This window comes from Microtus oregoni, unplaced genomic scaffold, assembly GCF_018167655.1.
Source record: "Microtus oregoni isolate MIOR12 unplaced genomic scaffold, Mior012 000025F_ref0000491, whole genome shotgun sequence".
Taxonomy (NCBI): Eukaryota; Metazoa; Chordata; class Mammalia; order Rodentia; family Cricetidae; genus Microtus; species Microtus oregoni.
The window spans coordinates 13,831,848-13,848,376 of NW_024543084.1; the positions used below are offsets into that span (position 1 = coordinate 13,831,848).

General features: G+C 43.6%; 1 protein-coding gene across 1 annotated transcript in view; it reads left to right on the forward strand.

Annotated features, from left to right (window-relative positions):
- The window catches only part of Gle1 (GLE1 RNA export mediator), a 33,204-nt gene extending 22,847 nt beyond the window's left edge, over positions 1–10,357 (forward strand). Inside the window, exons 12-16 of the mRNA XM_041675091.1 lie at positions 865–994; positions 2,808–2,912; positions 5,454–5,536; positions 8,580–8,643; positions 9,315–10,357. Coding sequence (XP_041531025.1) covers positions 865–994; positions 2,808–2,912; positions 5,454–5,536; positions 8,580–8,643; positions 9,315–9,383 — 451 coding nt within the window. The 3' untranslated portion in view covers positions 9,384–10,357. The remainder of the gene's footprint in view (positions 1–864; positions 995–2,807; positions 2,913–5,453; positions 5,537–8,579; positions 8,644–9,314) is intronic.
- Positions 10,358–16,529: the final 6,172 nt, after the last annotated feature.

Genomic DNA, 16,529 nt, shown 5'->3' on the forward strand with positions numbered 1-16,529 from the left:
ATGTCCTACCAGAAACAAAATGTCTTGAACCATGATTGGTATTATATATCTGTAATCCCAGGGTTTGGGAGGTTAGCCTGGGCTACATAGCAAGAACACTATCTCACAAAAAGGGGGAAAGTAATGTCTTTTACACAAACTAGACATCTTTTGGGATTTGTAGATTTGGGATGGTGGTAATTGATAAACACTTTTGCTCACTGGAATGAATACTGGATCTAGAATCCTAAGTCTTAGAATTTATTCATCTTACAGCTTTGTAAAATAGGGTAAGTCATTTAGATCTCATTGAGAAGCTATCTTAGCTAGGGTTACTACTGCTGTGATGAAACACCATAAGCAAAAGTGACTTGGGAGGAAAGGGTTTCTTTCACTCCCACTTCTGTATCACGGTTCTTTATGGAAAATAGGCAGAGCAGGAGCTCAAGCAGGACCAAAACCTGGAGGCAGAAGCCGATGCAGTGGGTTTGGAGGGTTGCTGTTCACTGGCTTGCTCCTCATGGTTTCTCCACTTGCTTTCTCACAGCACCCAGGACCATAAGAAAATGCCCGACAGGCTTCCCTATAGCTTTTTATAGAGGTATTTTTTCAATTGAGGTTCCTTTGTCTCAGATGACTCTTGCTTGAGTCAGGTTGTCAAAACTAGCCACCACCTAGGCAGTTTCCTTATTTCTGAGTTTACTGGTGAGTTTGCTTTGCAGAGCTAAATTTTATAAATAGAAATTTGAGCATCATGCTTTGTTCAGATAAAATAATTGTAATAATAATGCAAAATGCAACTAGTAATACCTTAAACCATAAAAAGAAGCCTCTTTGTCACCCTCGTTTTGGCCTCATCATTCTGAATCTTTTCTTCACACATAGGATGCTTGGCTACCAAGTGACGGATTCTAAGGTGGAGCAACAGGACAACTTTCTAAAACGAATGTCTGGGATGATCCGTCTGTATGCTGCCATCATCCAGCTCCAGTGGCCATATGGAAACCGGCAAGAGGTAGGTAAAACAGCCTGGTATTGATAGGAGTAGCCCAGCACCCACAGCAACTGCAGCCTTTGTGTTAGTCAGCTCTCTATTACTGAGATAATCAGTTTACAGGGAGGAAACTTCTTTGCTTTGTGGGAGCCTATGCATGGATTAGGACATTTGGGAGAGCTTCCAGTCTCACACTAGGTCCAGTTGCCTTTGGAGCCATGGTGAAGCAAAGCATCATGGCAGAAGCATGGGCGGAGCAAAGCTGCCTATGGCAGTTGGCTCATAAAAGATGCAAAAAGCTTTTGTGTGTGTGTGGGTGTCTCAGTATTCTCTTCAAGGGTATGTCCACAGTGACCTAACTTGGACTCCACTTCTTAAAGATTCCACACTTTGGGGTTGGAGAGATGGCTCAATCGCTAAGCGCATTGCCTGCTATTCCAAAGGTCCTGAGATCAGTTCCCAGCAACCACACAGTGGCTCACAACCATCTGTAATGAGGTCTGGTGCCCTCTTCTGGCCTGTGCATATACACAGACAGAATATTGTATATATAATAAATAAATATTTGAAAAAAATATATATATATGTATATATATATACATATATATATATTTTTTTTTTCGAGACAGGGTTTCTCTGTGATTTTGGAGCCTGTCCTGGAACTAGCTCTTGTAGACCAGGCTGGTCTCGAACTCACAGAGATCCACCTGCCTCTGCCTCCCAAGTGCTGGGATTAAAGGCGTGCGCCACCACCGCCCGGCTTAAAAAAATATTTTCAAAAATAAAAAAATACCACACTTTCCAATAGAGCCCACAGGCTGGTGACCAAGCCCGTCAGCAGGTCTTTGAGGGCTCTTGCAAGCTGTTCTTCAGAGAGGCTGTGCTGTGGAATGATGGTAAAGACAATGGTATTTTTGAGAAGTGGATATTGATTCTTAGGCAGCTTTTTTGAATCAACAAGAAAGTTCAGTTGCTGCCTCAGCTAAGGCCATAAAGAGCTAATCTTAGAACAGAGTCCACAAGTCATAGCATTTACAAAAGTTTCAGCCAGCTGTGCTGTGCTGCCTGTAATTCCAGCACAGGAAGCTGTGGCAGAAGGATTGCAAGTTCCAGATCAATTGGGCTGCAAAGTGAGACCCTGTCACTGCAATACCAAAATCCGACAAAAAGTCAGGTGTTGGGGACATAGTGACGCACCTTTATTGCCAGCATTTAGGAAGCAAGGACAGTGAGTTCAAAGGCAGCTTTGTCTACATAGATATCCCAGGCTACCCAATGCTAATGAGACCCTGTCTCCAAACAAAGACACCGAAAAACAACCCCAAAGCTAAAATCAACAACAACAAAGTCAGACAAGATGGTTTACCTTTACACTCCCACCATGGCAGAGTGGGCCAGGGAGGATTGCCATGAGTTTGAGGCCAGCTTGGGCTACAAAGTTAATACTGCATCTGAAACAAACAAACTGCAAGTTCCCTGAACATGAAATTGATGTGTACATATCAAAGGAACCATGTAAGAAATTTGTGGAAGCCTGCACATGGATCAGAGTATTTCACTGAGCCAGGTGGTGGTGGCCTATGCCTTTAATTCCAGCGCTCAGAAGGCAGAGGCAGGTAGATCTCTGTGAATTTGAGGTCAACCATGTCTATAGAGCGAGTTCCAGAACAGCACGGGCTGTCACGCAGAGAAACCCTGTGTAAGATTTCCTTAGCTTAATTCTTTCTGTTCTGTCATGCATGCATGGGTTCATGTCTAATGGCTGAGTGATCACATGGAGTTTATTCTGTGAATAAAATGAAATGAAGTCATGACACAGTTGCTTTCCTTCCAGGCTCATCCTCATGGCTTAAATCATGGCTGGCGCTGGTTGGCACAGATCTTAAACATGGAGCCTCTATCAGATGTGACAGCCACTCTCCTGTTTGACTTCTTGGAGGTAATTCCGTTATCAAATGAGAGACAGCCAGTGGTTGAGGTGGCTTCTGACATAGGGTAAAATGAGTGGGGAAGCAGCCTAGAGGTGGAGCCAAGTAGTGAACAGCTCAGGCTGCTGTCACCAGCATGAGGCACGAGACAGGCCTCACTTCCACTTTCCCTCTCACTGTCCTTGACTTCTCTGTCGACCATGTTCTTCTCGTTATAATGTCTCGGGGTCCACAGGCAAGGGAAACACTTCAGGTGAGGGAAGAATGAAATTCATTTCAGCTCGGTACTGGGCCAGAACTTCTTGGAATGTGACATCAGCTCATATATTTTTGCCATATTTAAGCAGAGCACATGTTTGGAAAATCTTTTCAGATAACAACATAGCTCTGTGAGTCCAACATACTTAAGACACGTTTACAGTGAAACTCCTTACAAAGTACAAGTGGCTTCATCCCTGAAATAGGTTCTTGTTGGCTTGGAAACAGTACTCAAGATAAAGGTCTAGGGAGAATGACTGAGGTAAACATAACATCCATGGGAGTCAGGATTGGCCTGGGGCGAAGACAAAATAGAAGTCACGTAGGCTGTTGTGAAGCACAAATTATACCTCCAACAAGGATGGTTTTATGAGCTAAGAAGCAGTGCTCAAGGTTTAGGGGGAAAGGGCCTGGGATAAGTAAAACAAATTTTGTAAGATATAGGCTGAGCCTGGCTCATCAGACAGCAAAGGATCACCAGGTTGTAGACTACATCCAGGAGGAGGGCAGCTGGGTGGTGGAGGTGCAGAAGCAGGCAGATCTCTTGAGTTTGAGGCTAGCCTGGTCTATAGGAACTAGTTCCAAGACAGCCAGGATTATTACACAGAGAAACCCTGTTTTGAAAAATAAAAAACAAACAAACAAACAAAATACTCTTTCCTTTGAAGGATGCCTGTGAGTTTAACTGTCCTGGCCTCTCTTTTACTGATCTGTGTACACAAGTACTTTCTGCCCTCTGCAATAATATATGTCCTAGCCTAAGTAAAAAAAGTAGACTTCATCTTAGGGATATTGAATTGAGTAGTGGAACTATGGTAGTCTGTGCAAGTGAGTCTCTTGAGACACTGGAAACAGGAGCTGGATCTCCCTGGGTCTAGTCTTCCATAAATGTTCTTTCTTCTTGCTTCTTCGTGCTCTGTAAGGATGCTAGCTATCCTGTGCTGTCACCTAGTCTCAGTTTGGAGGGATCATTATCCACTGTTCTCATTCCTACTTTCTGGGGAGAAAATGTAACCTCTCTAAAAGCTCATACATTCCTGCCCTTAGAAACAACCACTATAGAGCTGGAGAGATGATTCAGAGGTTAAGAACACTGGCTCTTCTTCCAGAGGTCCTGACTTCAATTACCAGCAACCACATGGTGGCTCACAACCATTTGTAATGAGATCTGGTGCCCTCTTCTGTCCTGCAGGCATACATGCATACAGAACACTATACATAAAAAATAAATTTTAGGGGGGAAAAAAAAGAAGCTAGGCGGTGGTGGCACCCTCCTTTAATCCCAGCACCCAGGAAGCAGAGGCAGGCAGATCTTTGTGAGTTTGAGGCCAGCCTGGTCTACAAGAGCTAGTTCCAGGACAGGCTCTAAAGCTACAGAGAAACCCGGTCTCAAAAAACCCAAAAAAGAAAGAAAGAAACTACCATTATGACTGTCTGGCCTGGCATTTACTCTGTGAACTAGGCTGGCCTGGAACTGGAGATCCAATTGTCTTTGCCTCCTAAGTGATACAATAAAGGCATTTACCACCACACCCAGCTGAAGGAGTCACACCATGCTTCAGGGAACCGAGCATGGGATTGCCATGGCTGTAATCCCAGTACAAGGGAGGCTCAACAGGAGGATCACAAGTTTGAGTCCAGCCTGGGCTACCCAGTGAGGCAGGCCTTGCCTTGAATGAATGAATGCTCAGAGTTCATCCCTGATAAATCTGAGACCCCCAGGCCTGTAATTTTCATAGTTCTTAGTTATGGCATAACTCCTAAAGTCATGGTATCAATGTTGAGCCTGTATCTTTGAGACAGGAGGAACTGAGAGGAACCCCATGAAGTATTTTTTAAGCCTTGACTGTTGACTTAAGTGTTACAAAGGGACTTAGGGTCTTGTGCCTGCTAGATGATGTCCACAAGTGAACTACATTTCCCGCATAGAAAGTTGGGTCTTGCCAAGCGATGGTGGCACACACCTTTAATCCCAGCACTCGGGAGGCAGAGGCAGGCGGATCTTTGTGAGTTCGAGGCCAGCCTGGGCTACAAGAGCTAGTTCCAGGACAGGCTCCAAAGCTACAGAGAAACCCTGTCTCGAAAACAACAACAATCCGACGGGGAGCCAAAAAAAAAAAAAAGAAAAAAAGAAAAAAGAAAATTGGGTCTTTACCACCTATTCCTTAGTTCCTTAGTTAGCTAAGTGATGCCGTGGCTGAGATGTTTGAAGGACTGATAGGAAAAGGAGTGATTGTGCTTCATTATGAGTTGATTTTTGTTCTTTATGCTCACGGTTTTTACTTTCCCTCTAGGTGTGTGGGAATGCCCTCATGAAGCAGTACCAGGTCCAGTTCTGGAAGATGATTCTTCTCATCAAAGAGGACTACTTTCCCAGGTATAGGCTTGTTAAGCAAACCACTGAGGAGTTAGTAGGTAACACTGAAGCCATTACTCAGTGCTAGTGCAGTGTTTGTGTGTGTTTCTTGGCTGAGTTTTTATTTTCCATTCTGTCTTGTTCTTTTGTTTTCAGAGTCTTCGTAGTTTAGACTGTCCCAAGCTCTTACCAACTCTGTCTCGGCTTTTTTTTTTATAAAAAAAAAAAAAACACAACTTTTATTTATTCTTCTCTTATACAATATATCCTGACCGCAGTTTCCCCTCTATCCACTCCTCACGGGTCCCCCCTCCTCCCCTCCCCTAAATCCATTTCCCTACTCCCTGCTTCTCCCAGAAAAGAGCAGGCCTTTCTGTAGGACATCAACCGAACACATCACAATAAGGTATGATAAGACCAGGCACAAACCCTCACATCAAGGCTGTTCAAGGCAACCCAGTAGGTGAAAAGGGATCCCAAGAGCAGGCAAAAGAGTCAGACACCCCCAGTCCCACTGTCAGGAGTCCTCCCAAAACCCCAAGCCAACAACCATAACATATTTATGCAGAGGACCTATTGTAGACCCATGCAGGCTGCACGGTTGTCAATCAGTTCCTGTGAGCCCGGTGAGCCCTGCTTAGTTGATCACACAGGCCATGCTCTCCTGCTGTCTTCAACCTCTCTCTCCTGTGGAGTTCGTCAAGCTCTGAGAGAAGGGACCCAGTGGAGACCTCCAGCCTGGCTGGCTTTCTGTCTACTGTTGGCTGTGGATCTTGTGCATGGTTTATTTTAAAGTTGTATTTGTTTTTGTTTTTTGTTTTGTTTATTGGTGGAGCTGGGGTGGGGTTTGTGCATGCCACAGTGTACACTTGGAAGTTAGGACAGCATATGGGAACAAGGTTTTTTCTTTCACCTTATGGGTTCCTGGGATCAAACTCAGGTAAATCAGGCTTGGTATCAAGAATTTTAACACACAGACACACACACCAAGCCATCTTGCCTCCCAAGTGTGTGGTAGTTTTGACTTAAGTAAAAAATGAACAAGGGTCAGTGGTTGAGCATGTGCCTAGCATGAGCAAGGGCCTGGGTTTGGTCCTCATGATGTGGACATAGATCTGTTTAAAAATAATATTGTTGGGCAGTCATGGTCATGACTCATACCTTTTATCCCAGCACTCAGGAGGCAGAGGCAGGTAGAGTTCAAGGCAATAGAGTTCAGGCCACCCTGGTCTTACAGAGCTAGTTCTAGGATAGTCAAGGCTAAACAAAGAAACCCTGTCTTGAAAAAAGGGGGAGTCTACAAGAGTTAGTTCCAGGACAGGCACCAAAAGCTACAGAGAAACCCTGTCTCGAAAAACAAAACAAAACAAAACAAAAAAAACGAAAAAAGGGGGAAATCTTTCTACTCATTCTTCTCTTTGATTTTTTAAAGAAATTTCTTTTTAACTGTATATATTTGCACCTGAGAATGTTCCCAAACCCACATATAATGTATGCATGTGCCTTTAGAGGCCAGAGGTGTTGGAGCCCCCAGAGCTGGAGTTGTGAGCTGCTCTTCATGGGTGCTGGGAATTGAACTTAGGTCCTCTGCAAAACCAGTAGGTACTCTTAACCACTGTGCCATCTCTCCGACTTCTTCTCCTTAATGTTTGAGTAAATGGTTATGAATTTCAATGAAAACACCTTTTAAATATTGTTAAGGAAAAGTATAAATTAGGAAGATGTTGAAATAAGATATTTGATGTTGGCTGTGGGTGGTAGGGCACTTATCTAGCACATTCTAGGCTCCATTCAAACCATGAGATACATGCACTCTCGCACCACTGAGATAATACTGGCTGATTTTTGAGGAGGAGTTGGAACAAGATCTCACTCTGTAGGCCAGGATGCCCTGGACCTCAGCAGTCTCCTGCCTCAGTATCACAAATCCTGAGATTATAGGCTTGAGCTCTGTGCCCAGGTGTATGTGGGGGGAGTTGTGTGTGCACATGCACATGTAACTCAGAGGTGTTGCTGAACCAGTATCTCTCATGAAGCTAGAACTGTCTGGAAATGCTGGGCACCAGGCCTCAGGCATTATTTTGTTGCTGTCCCCAAGCTCTAGGATATTAGTGCATACCCCGATCTCTTGTTTTCCTGTGTGTTCTGAGGATGGAACTCAACTCTTTTTTTTTTTTTTTTTTTGTTTTTTTTGTTTTTTGAGACAGGGTTTCTCTGTAGCTTTGGAGCCTGTCCTGGAACTCGCTCTGTAGACCAGGCTAGTCTCGAACTCACAGGAGATCCGCCTGCCTCTGCCTCCCGGGTGCTGGGATTAAAGGCGTGCGCCACCATTGCCCGGCCAGAATGCAACTCTTCATGCTTATGCAGCATGCACTTTACTAACTGAGCCATCTCTCCAGCCCAGGCTGAACTTGGATCGTACTATGTAGCCAAAGGTGACACTGAATTCCTACTACTTCTGTCTCCTGTGTGCTAAAGATTAGTGTACGTGACCATGCCTGGCTCTGGTGTGTTTATGTGTTGTTTCTAATACTTGTGATTACAAGTAGTCATGAATTGAGCCATGAAGTTGAGTCCATCATTAAGTCAGTTAGAGAAGCTGATCTGCCCCCCCAGATTCTCTGACTGTGGTATGCTTTTCACCCTTTCACCCTGAAGTGCTCTTCCAAATTCATTGGGATTTCAGGCAGGGGGAATGCTTTGGTGGCACTCATCCTATCTGGTCACAAAGACCTCAGAAAAGAGCAGTGTGTCCCTCTCCTTTGTCTGTTCGGAAGACCAGCAAGGACCCCTTGAAAGAGCAGCCAGCGTTCTTTTTTTGTTGTTTCATTTTGTTCTTTTGAGACCGGGTTTCTCTGTATCTTTGGATGTCCTGGAACTCATTCTGGAGACTATGCTGGTCTTGAACTCACAGAGATCTGCCTGCCTCTGCCTCCTGAGTGCTGAGATTAAAGATGTGCAACTCCATTGCCCAGCACAGCCAGCATTCTTTAGAAGAGTCAGTGGATCTAGTCCTCACTTGACTCACATCTCTTTCTCTTTTTCTCCCTCCCTTTCCCTACAGAATTGAAGCCATCACAAGCTCAGGACAGATGGGTTCTTTCATACGTCTGAAGCAGTTCTTGGAGGTAAGATGCTCCCTTCCAACATTCCCTAAACTGTAGCCTGAGACACACTTGGGTCCTGCAGTCTTGGGTCTCCAGACCTGATAGCCGTCTCTTCTGTTTTCCCACACTCTGCTTTTTGTTCATAATTCTCCTTGCATTTTAGACCACAGTATGCCATTTCACCCCTGTATACATTCTCCACACTGCCCATCAGGTAGCTGTCCTCAGAGTATTAGATGGTAAGGTGTGTGTAACAAATATCTTACAAACTGTTTGGCTCGTTACCCAAGGTTCTTCTGTCAGTCTCAGGTGAAGTGAACTATGAGTGTGGCTACTTCGCCCTGAGACCATACTGTACTTTCGCTTGGATTTTTCCTTCATTTCCAAGTACCAAGACATTCATCTTAACAGGTCATCTAGAGCTCTGTCAAGTAGTTCTGTCAAGGTAGCCCACTGACCACCAGCTTCTAGGAACCTATAAAATAGTGATGGACAGATGGGGCCATGCTATGGGGAAATGGGTAGGCAGGCATAAAAACAACTCTACATTTGTCTTAGGTTTCCACAGATCCGTTAGACTTTTGTCTTCTCTTTCTCTGGTCTGGGTCTTGTCCCTCAGTGTCTCCCCACTGTTAACACTAGAGGCAGTTTTTTCAGAAATTCATCCTGTTTTCTTCATCTTTCATATCCAGAAATGTCTGCAACGCAGGGAGATTCCTGTCCCCAAAGGCTTTCTGACTTCCTCCTTCTGGCGCTCCTGATGTTCTCCGTCATCAGTCATCACATCAGTTTGCAGGAGGGGCAACAATAAAGAACTGAGACAGCACGTATGGAAGAAGTCATGTCAGATTTAGAACTTCATCAGTGTGTTCTTATGTATACATTTGGACCATGTGACTATGATTTTCATAGTTTACAGCCTTTTGCCAGTCTCTTGTCAGATTTGGTAGTTCCTATAGGTATCAGGACAGACAAGCTATGAGAAGAGTCAGAAGAGGCACTTAGCACTGGGATGCATCCTTTGTCTCCAGGATCTTTCCGAAAGTTGGTGAGACTTTGTGTTTTCCTCTGACCTGGAGCAAGTCCACCATTTTCACTTTCACCCTCGGCCCCATCACTTCCCATACACACACTCAAAAGAGTAAATCTCCTAAGATTCCCTTTAAAGTATCATGTGATGTTTGAGGCCAATCTCTTCTATGCAGTCTGAGTATGAGGTAAAGCACTTTATACTTTATGGCTTGTAAACTACTTGTATATTCAGAGGACATGTGTGGTGTAGGCATGGACTGAACGCCAGAGTGCGTCAAGGTATTTGGTATGTGGATCAAGACTAGGAACATGGAACTATAGAGACACTCTCTGTCTTCTTGATCTGGAATTTGGTCCCTGGATAGCTGGGAATGCTGTACTAGATTCAGTACCTTTTTGTTGTTTTTCTGACAAAAACTAAGATTGACTGAGATAGGGCTTACAGCATTAGGTATAAGCTGAAGTTCATCAGCAGTGAATGCATTGGTCATTAGGAGGAGCTATCTCAGGTGGAAGCTGGTATTTGTTTTATGAATAGATTGACTCTCTTTGTGCACTGCAGAGGCAGAGCCACAGATCAAATCTAGTCCAGCAGGCACAGGGCCTTGTGTGGTGTCTATCTGTTGGTTCTCTTGAATGGCCTAAGCATTTCAGTTGTTTACTGCAGTGTCCAAAAAGGTAATAAAGTTTGAATTTTTAAAAATCCTCTGCTATTATGTGGTTGTCTTAGTATTATCTGTGTCTTGCAAATGAGCAGTATATGTAAATCCTATGGGCATGACTTTGTGCAGGTCTAGGTATGGAATATGTGTTTTTTCCTCTTCATCTTGGAAAACATGGTTTTATATCATTCCTTTTTTAAAAAAATGATGTTTTAATAACTGACTTTGATCTAGCAAGAGATGTGGGGGGTTGAGACTATAGCATTTACCTAGCATGCCAGAGACCTTGGGCTCCAGCTGCAGTGCCCCTTCCCAGGAAGAGAAGTAAGAATATTAAGTCCACTAACGTAACAGAACAGAATGTACACTTGAACAGGAGACTGGACTCCATTCATTTTTGTTATATCAAAAATGTAATATAAAGCAATGTGGCAGTGACCCAGCACTTGGGAGGCAGAGGCAGGTGTATCTCAGTGAATTCAAGGACAGCTTGGTCTATAGTGCGAGTCTCAGGACAGCCAGAGCTAAATAGTAAAATCCTGTCTTGAAAAACCAAGAAAAAGTAAAAAAGTACTAGTCCTTGAGAGCTATTATTATAAACTATTTAGGATCATTAAATGCAGGTTTAATAGTTAGTCATCAGTATAGTAAGAATCAGACTAGTCTTGTAGTCATATTAGATATGTTTTCTTTTTTTTTTTTTTAAATATTTATTTATTATGTATACAATATTCTGTCTGTGTGTATGCCTGAAGGCCAGAAGAGGGCGCCAGACCTCTTTACAGATGGTTGTGAGCCACCATGTGGTTGCCGGGAATTGAACTCAGGACCTTTGGAAGAGCAGGCAATGCTCTTAACCACAAGGCCAAACAGATACATTTTATGTGCTCTTCAAACACTTAAGAGACCTACAGAATATGGCATTTAAGATATTTTATAACATAAAGCTCTTCATGACAGTGATATACATCTGTTCCTAGGAACACCAATCTACTTCAGAGAAGATGATAGACACCAAAGAACCTCCATATAGAGTTTGCTTTCATTTGTTGCAAAGTTAGTCCTTGGACAAGAAACTTTCCTAGCCTCCACTGCTGATAGTAAGTGTACTGTCCAAACTGTACAAGCAGGACACAAAAGGCAGCTGCCGAGCTTTGTCAAGACAAAGTAAGATAGTCCTTCAAAATTCCTGCTTCATAGAAAAGTATGTCAGATATTCTAGACAGGCCTGTAGGCCAAAGATGGATGCCCCAGTGTTGCAGAGGAACCTTGGGTGGCTGTTCAGGCAGCCAGGATGTTTCTGTCCTTTCTATAGTTTTGGAAGTTGTTTGCTTTGTTTACTCAGGTATTAGTTTATCCTTCTCAGGTCTCCAGTGGGGTTGAAGAATAGATAGTTATACTGTTTCCTTTGTTACCAAATTCAGAAAAAAAACTTATAAAAGAGATGTAAAGTTTATAAAGTTGAGAGACATAAAAGCTTTAAGTTGTTTAAGAAAATGTTTTAAGGTCTTTAAAATGATTTTTTTAGGCTGGTAATACAAGTTATGGTAGAAAGTGGGTTAGGTATAAACTTCGGACTCATCAAGATATGATAATAGAGTAATTTCTCTGAATTTGTTAAATACAAATGGAGTAGGCCAGGTGATGATGGCACTCACCTTTAATCCCAGCACTCAGGAGGCAGAGGCTAGAAAATCTCTGAGTTTGAGGCTAACCTGGTCTACAAAGTGAGTTCTAGCCTAGCCAGGACTGTTTCATGGAGAATCCCTGTCTTGAAAAAACAAAACAAAAGAAAAAAAAATAAGTGGACTTTGCATTGTAAATATAATTCTTGCCTGATAATTGTTCTAAGTATATATAGTTTTACTGTGTTCGAATTAAAACCTTTCCTTTTTATTCAGACAATGCCTGATAATTGTTCTTGTATATAGTTTTATTGTGTTAGAGTTAAAACCTTTTCTTTTTATGTAGATAAATGGGAAGGGGCTTGCTATTTTATCTCACTGTGACACTCTGAGACTGTTAATCAGGGGGTAGAATCAATTACTAGCTGGCCAGAATTACCCAGAGAGATTTTGGAGGACCCAGGGATATGATAAAGAGGCACAGGAAAGAGTAGGGAGGGGCTTAGAAAGATTTGTGGGCCCTTTTGATCTGGGAAGTGTGGAGAGAGGGTCATCTGGTTGTTCCTCCACAGTTTTCTTTCTTTCTTTTTTTTTTTTTTTTTTTTGGTTTTTTCCAGACAGGGTTTCTCTGTGGCTTTGGAGCCTGTCCTGGAACTCCCTCTGTAGACCAGGCTGGTCTCGAACTCACAGAGGTCCGCCTGCCTCTGCCTCCCGAGTGCTGGGATTAAAGGCATGCGCCACCATCGCCCGGCTTCTTTTTTTTTTTTTTTTTAATATTTACTTATTTATTATGTATACAATATTCTGTTTGTGTGTATGTCTGCAGGCCAGAAGAGGGCACCAGACCTCATTACAGATGGTTGTGAGCCACCATGTGGTTGCCGGGAATTGACTCAGGACCTTTGGAAGAACAGCCAGTGCTCTTAACCACTGAGCCATCTCTCCAGCCCCTCCACAGTTTTCTTAATCTATCACTGTTCTATCCCAATATCTGACTACTGGTTTTTAATTAATAATAAGCCATTTAGATAAGTGCTTGATCATGTGGTCTCGTGTAACACAGCATGCATTTGGAGGCCATCGAACAACTGTGGAGTCAGTTCTCTGTTTACAGGGGTTGAGGATTGAACTCAAGTGTGAGGCTTATGTGACAAACTCTTTTACCAGCAGACTCATCTCACCAGCCTGAGAAAACCTTTGTGTGAAGATGTGTCTCTATGGTTGGTTTAATAAAGATCTAAGTGGCCAACAGCTAGGCAGGAGAGATAGATGGGATTTCCAGGAAGAGAGAGACGTGGAGGAGGAATCTAGGCGTGCAGTTTACACCAGAGAGACCAGTGAGACCCTGAAGAAGTTGGACATATGGTGCAGAGCAGAGGTAACCGAGCCATTTGGCAGAGCACAGATGAATAGAAACAGGCTAATTCCAGTTACAAGAGCTAGTTGGAAGCAATCCTAAACTAAAGGCCAAGCGTTCATTATTAAAAGTAAGTTTCTGGGGCTGGAGAGATGGCTCAGAGGTTAAGAGAACTGACTGCTGTTCTAGAGGTCCTGAGTTCAATTCCCAGCAACCACATGATGGCTCACACCCATCTATAATGAGATCTGGTGCCCAGAACACTATATATATAAAATAAATAAATTTAAAAAAAAATAAAGGTAAGTTTCTGTGTTGTTATTTGGGGTCCAACAAGAAAGATTGCTAAATGCCTTTTTTTTCCCTTGGGTTTTTCAAAACAGGGTTACTCTATGTAACAGCACTGGCTGTCCGAGAACTCGCTCCGTAGACCAGGCTGGCCTTGAACTCACAGAGATCCGCCTGCCTCCGTCTCCTGAGTGCTGGGATTAAAGGGTGTACTTCCACACCTGGCGAGAATACCTTTTTTTTTAGCAATTTAATATTCTTCCTTCAGATGTGATTAGCAGTCCTGGCACTTGTCATTCGATGCTAATTCTCCTAATGGAGTCTCAAATGTGAACAAAGAAGATCATTGAAGGCTGGGTTTTTGATACCCACTGATAGTGTCGCCTCAGAGACCATGACTGCCAGCTGATAGCTGTAGCTCCATACAGGCAGGCACATCAGATTCTTTGCCACAGAATGCTACAAGCTGCATTCTCTTCAGATCAAATTCTCACTCATCTGCCTGCTTTCACTGCAGCATGACCTCATTTCTTGGGCTGAGTGCCCAAATTTTTGTCGTGTCATTCTTTGTCCTATATCATCTTAGTGCGGATTTGATGATGTGCTGAGAATTCCAGTAGGCTGCAACCTCTGCACATCCATCATACAGAAAGGGATGACGCTGGGGGCTTCTTGTCGGCCTTGGGATCACATCCGTGCACATATACACACACGTGCACAATCAGGAATCCTGTGATGACCACAGTAACAATGATATTCCGACATCCCTAGGTGCCAGGATATAGAAGCCACAGAGCTGCTCATCCTTTTCACACCTGACTAATTCTATTTGCTCTACCATGCTTAATGCAGTCACTGGATTTCCTGTGGATCTACAAAAGCATGCAAGAGCTGTGAGCCTCCAACAATGTGATGCATTCACAAAAATACTCATTGTAAAGGGCTTACTGATAGTCCCTAGTAAAAGCCAGGCTTTGTTTACTAGACAATACCAGGTTAGGGGCTGGAGAGATGGCTCAGAGTTAAGAGCAATTGCTGTTCTTGCAAAGGACCCAGGTGTGGTTCCCAGCACCTTTGAGGAAGTTCACAACAGTCTGTAATTCCAGTCAGAGGATCCAAAGTCTTTTTCTGGCCTCCAAGGGCATTAGGCATCTACATACTGCAGGCGAGCACTCATACACATAAAATATTTCTAGTTTTTAAAGCAAGAGTTTGTAAAAGCAAGTATACATTTGGACTCCTCTGAGGCAGATGATTGTTGATCTGTAGTGCTGGGGACTGATCCTGGGCTTCACCTATTAGAAGCACATATTCTACTAAGTGACAAAACTCCCAGCTAGTATTGTGCTTTTCAAGTAGGTAAAGACAGGTCCGTGGAGAAAAGCAGTAAGAAATATTGCCATGGGACAGTCGACTGATGCAAGCTTTTCAAAACTGTCATTAGGCTATTCTCTAGACAATGGAAAGCTAACATTGTTTTTTGAGATTTGATATGGTTTATGAAACTGATTATTAAAAAATGTGTTTAAGATTGGCAGGAGATCTGGGCATGATGGTACCGCCTCTGCAATCACAACGATCAGGAAGCTGAAGCAGGAAGATTGCCGTGAGTTCAGGACAGACTAAGCCACAGCATGAGACCCTATCTCGAACACCAAAAACTCAGCTATGCCACTAATCCCAGTACTCCAGTATGGCTCATCAGGTAAAGGTACCTGCCACCAAGCTGATGACCTGTGTTTGATCCCCAGGATCCACATGGTAGAAGAAGAACCAACTCCAGAAGTTGTCCTCTGACCTCCATACATGCCCTGTGGGTACATAAGTAAGCACACATGAATACATGTAATAAAAAATTTTAAGTATATAACTCGGTTAGTAGAATATGTTTCCAAGTGCTTAGCCCAGATTGCCAGAACTTTCTCATCCGAGGTGGAAACAATGCCATGAAACAATGGTCTTTTCCCCCATTCCTGTCTCCCCGCAGTCCCTGGCCACCAATACTCTGTCCTCATACCTGACAGTTGCGGGGTTGTGAGATAAGGACCATATAATATTGGTCCTGTGTCTGACTTATTTCACTTAGCATAAAATGACCTCAAGATTCACACAGTCTCTGTGTTTGGAAGACTCGTGTGACTGGCTTGCCAGCTCCACTCCTTCAGAACGTCATTACATCCGTTTTGTCAGCTTCTTTACAGGGGGAAAATGCAAGCACTTGCTTTTGAACTTTGCAGAGAATGCAGAGTAGCGGTAGAGAAAGTGGACAGGTGACTCTCCCTGGCTGTGATGGATGAAGACCTAACAATTAGTGTTTTCCTCAGCCACTGACCTTTTGAACAAGGGATCAGGACGACTACAGAGTTTAAATCCAGGGGCCCTGGAAAGCTTAGAATTCGCTTGGATTCACTGCTTGTAAGAAGGCAGAGAGGTGTGACTGAGGCGCGAACCCAAGCTGTCGCTGTGCGGTGCCTGCTTTCTTTCTCCCTCTGAAGTTCTCTCATAAAACAAGGCTATTATCTGGAATATCCTCTCCCTCTCCCTACGCCGAATAAAATGTGAGGCATGTGCTGAGATTGCAGGAGGAAGGGAAGCAGCAGTGGCAGCCATGAAGAAGGGCTTTTCGGTGGCTCATTTCTAGTTCCAAGTGAGAACAGGTGAGCGGGTGAGGAGAAGCCCGAGGCACTGTTATCCTGGTCATTCTTCTGCTCGGAGAAAGGATCAACAAACACAATTTTACGTTCCAACTCAGAAGAGAGCTCTCTGTAGGTGTCCGATCTGTGGGGCATTTGGTAGAAGCAGTAGAGCACCTATTTCAGTTGGAGGCCAGGGTGACCCCTCAGCCCTGATCCCATCCTTTACCATTGAAGCATAAGGTCTTGGGAATTTGGGGGATTTACATTAGTATTAGTCATTTTGTACCCAAAGCTGAATATCTGATTT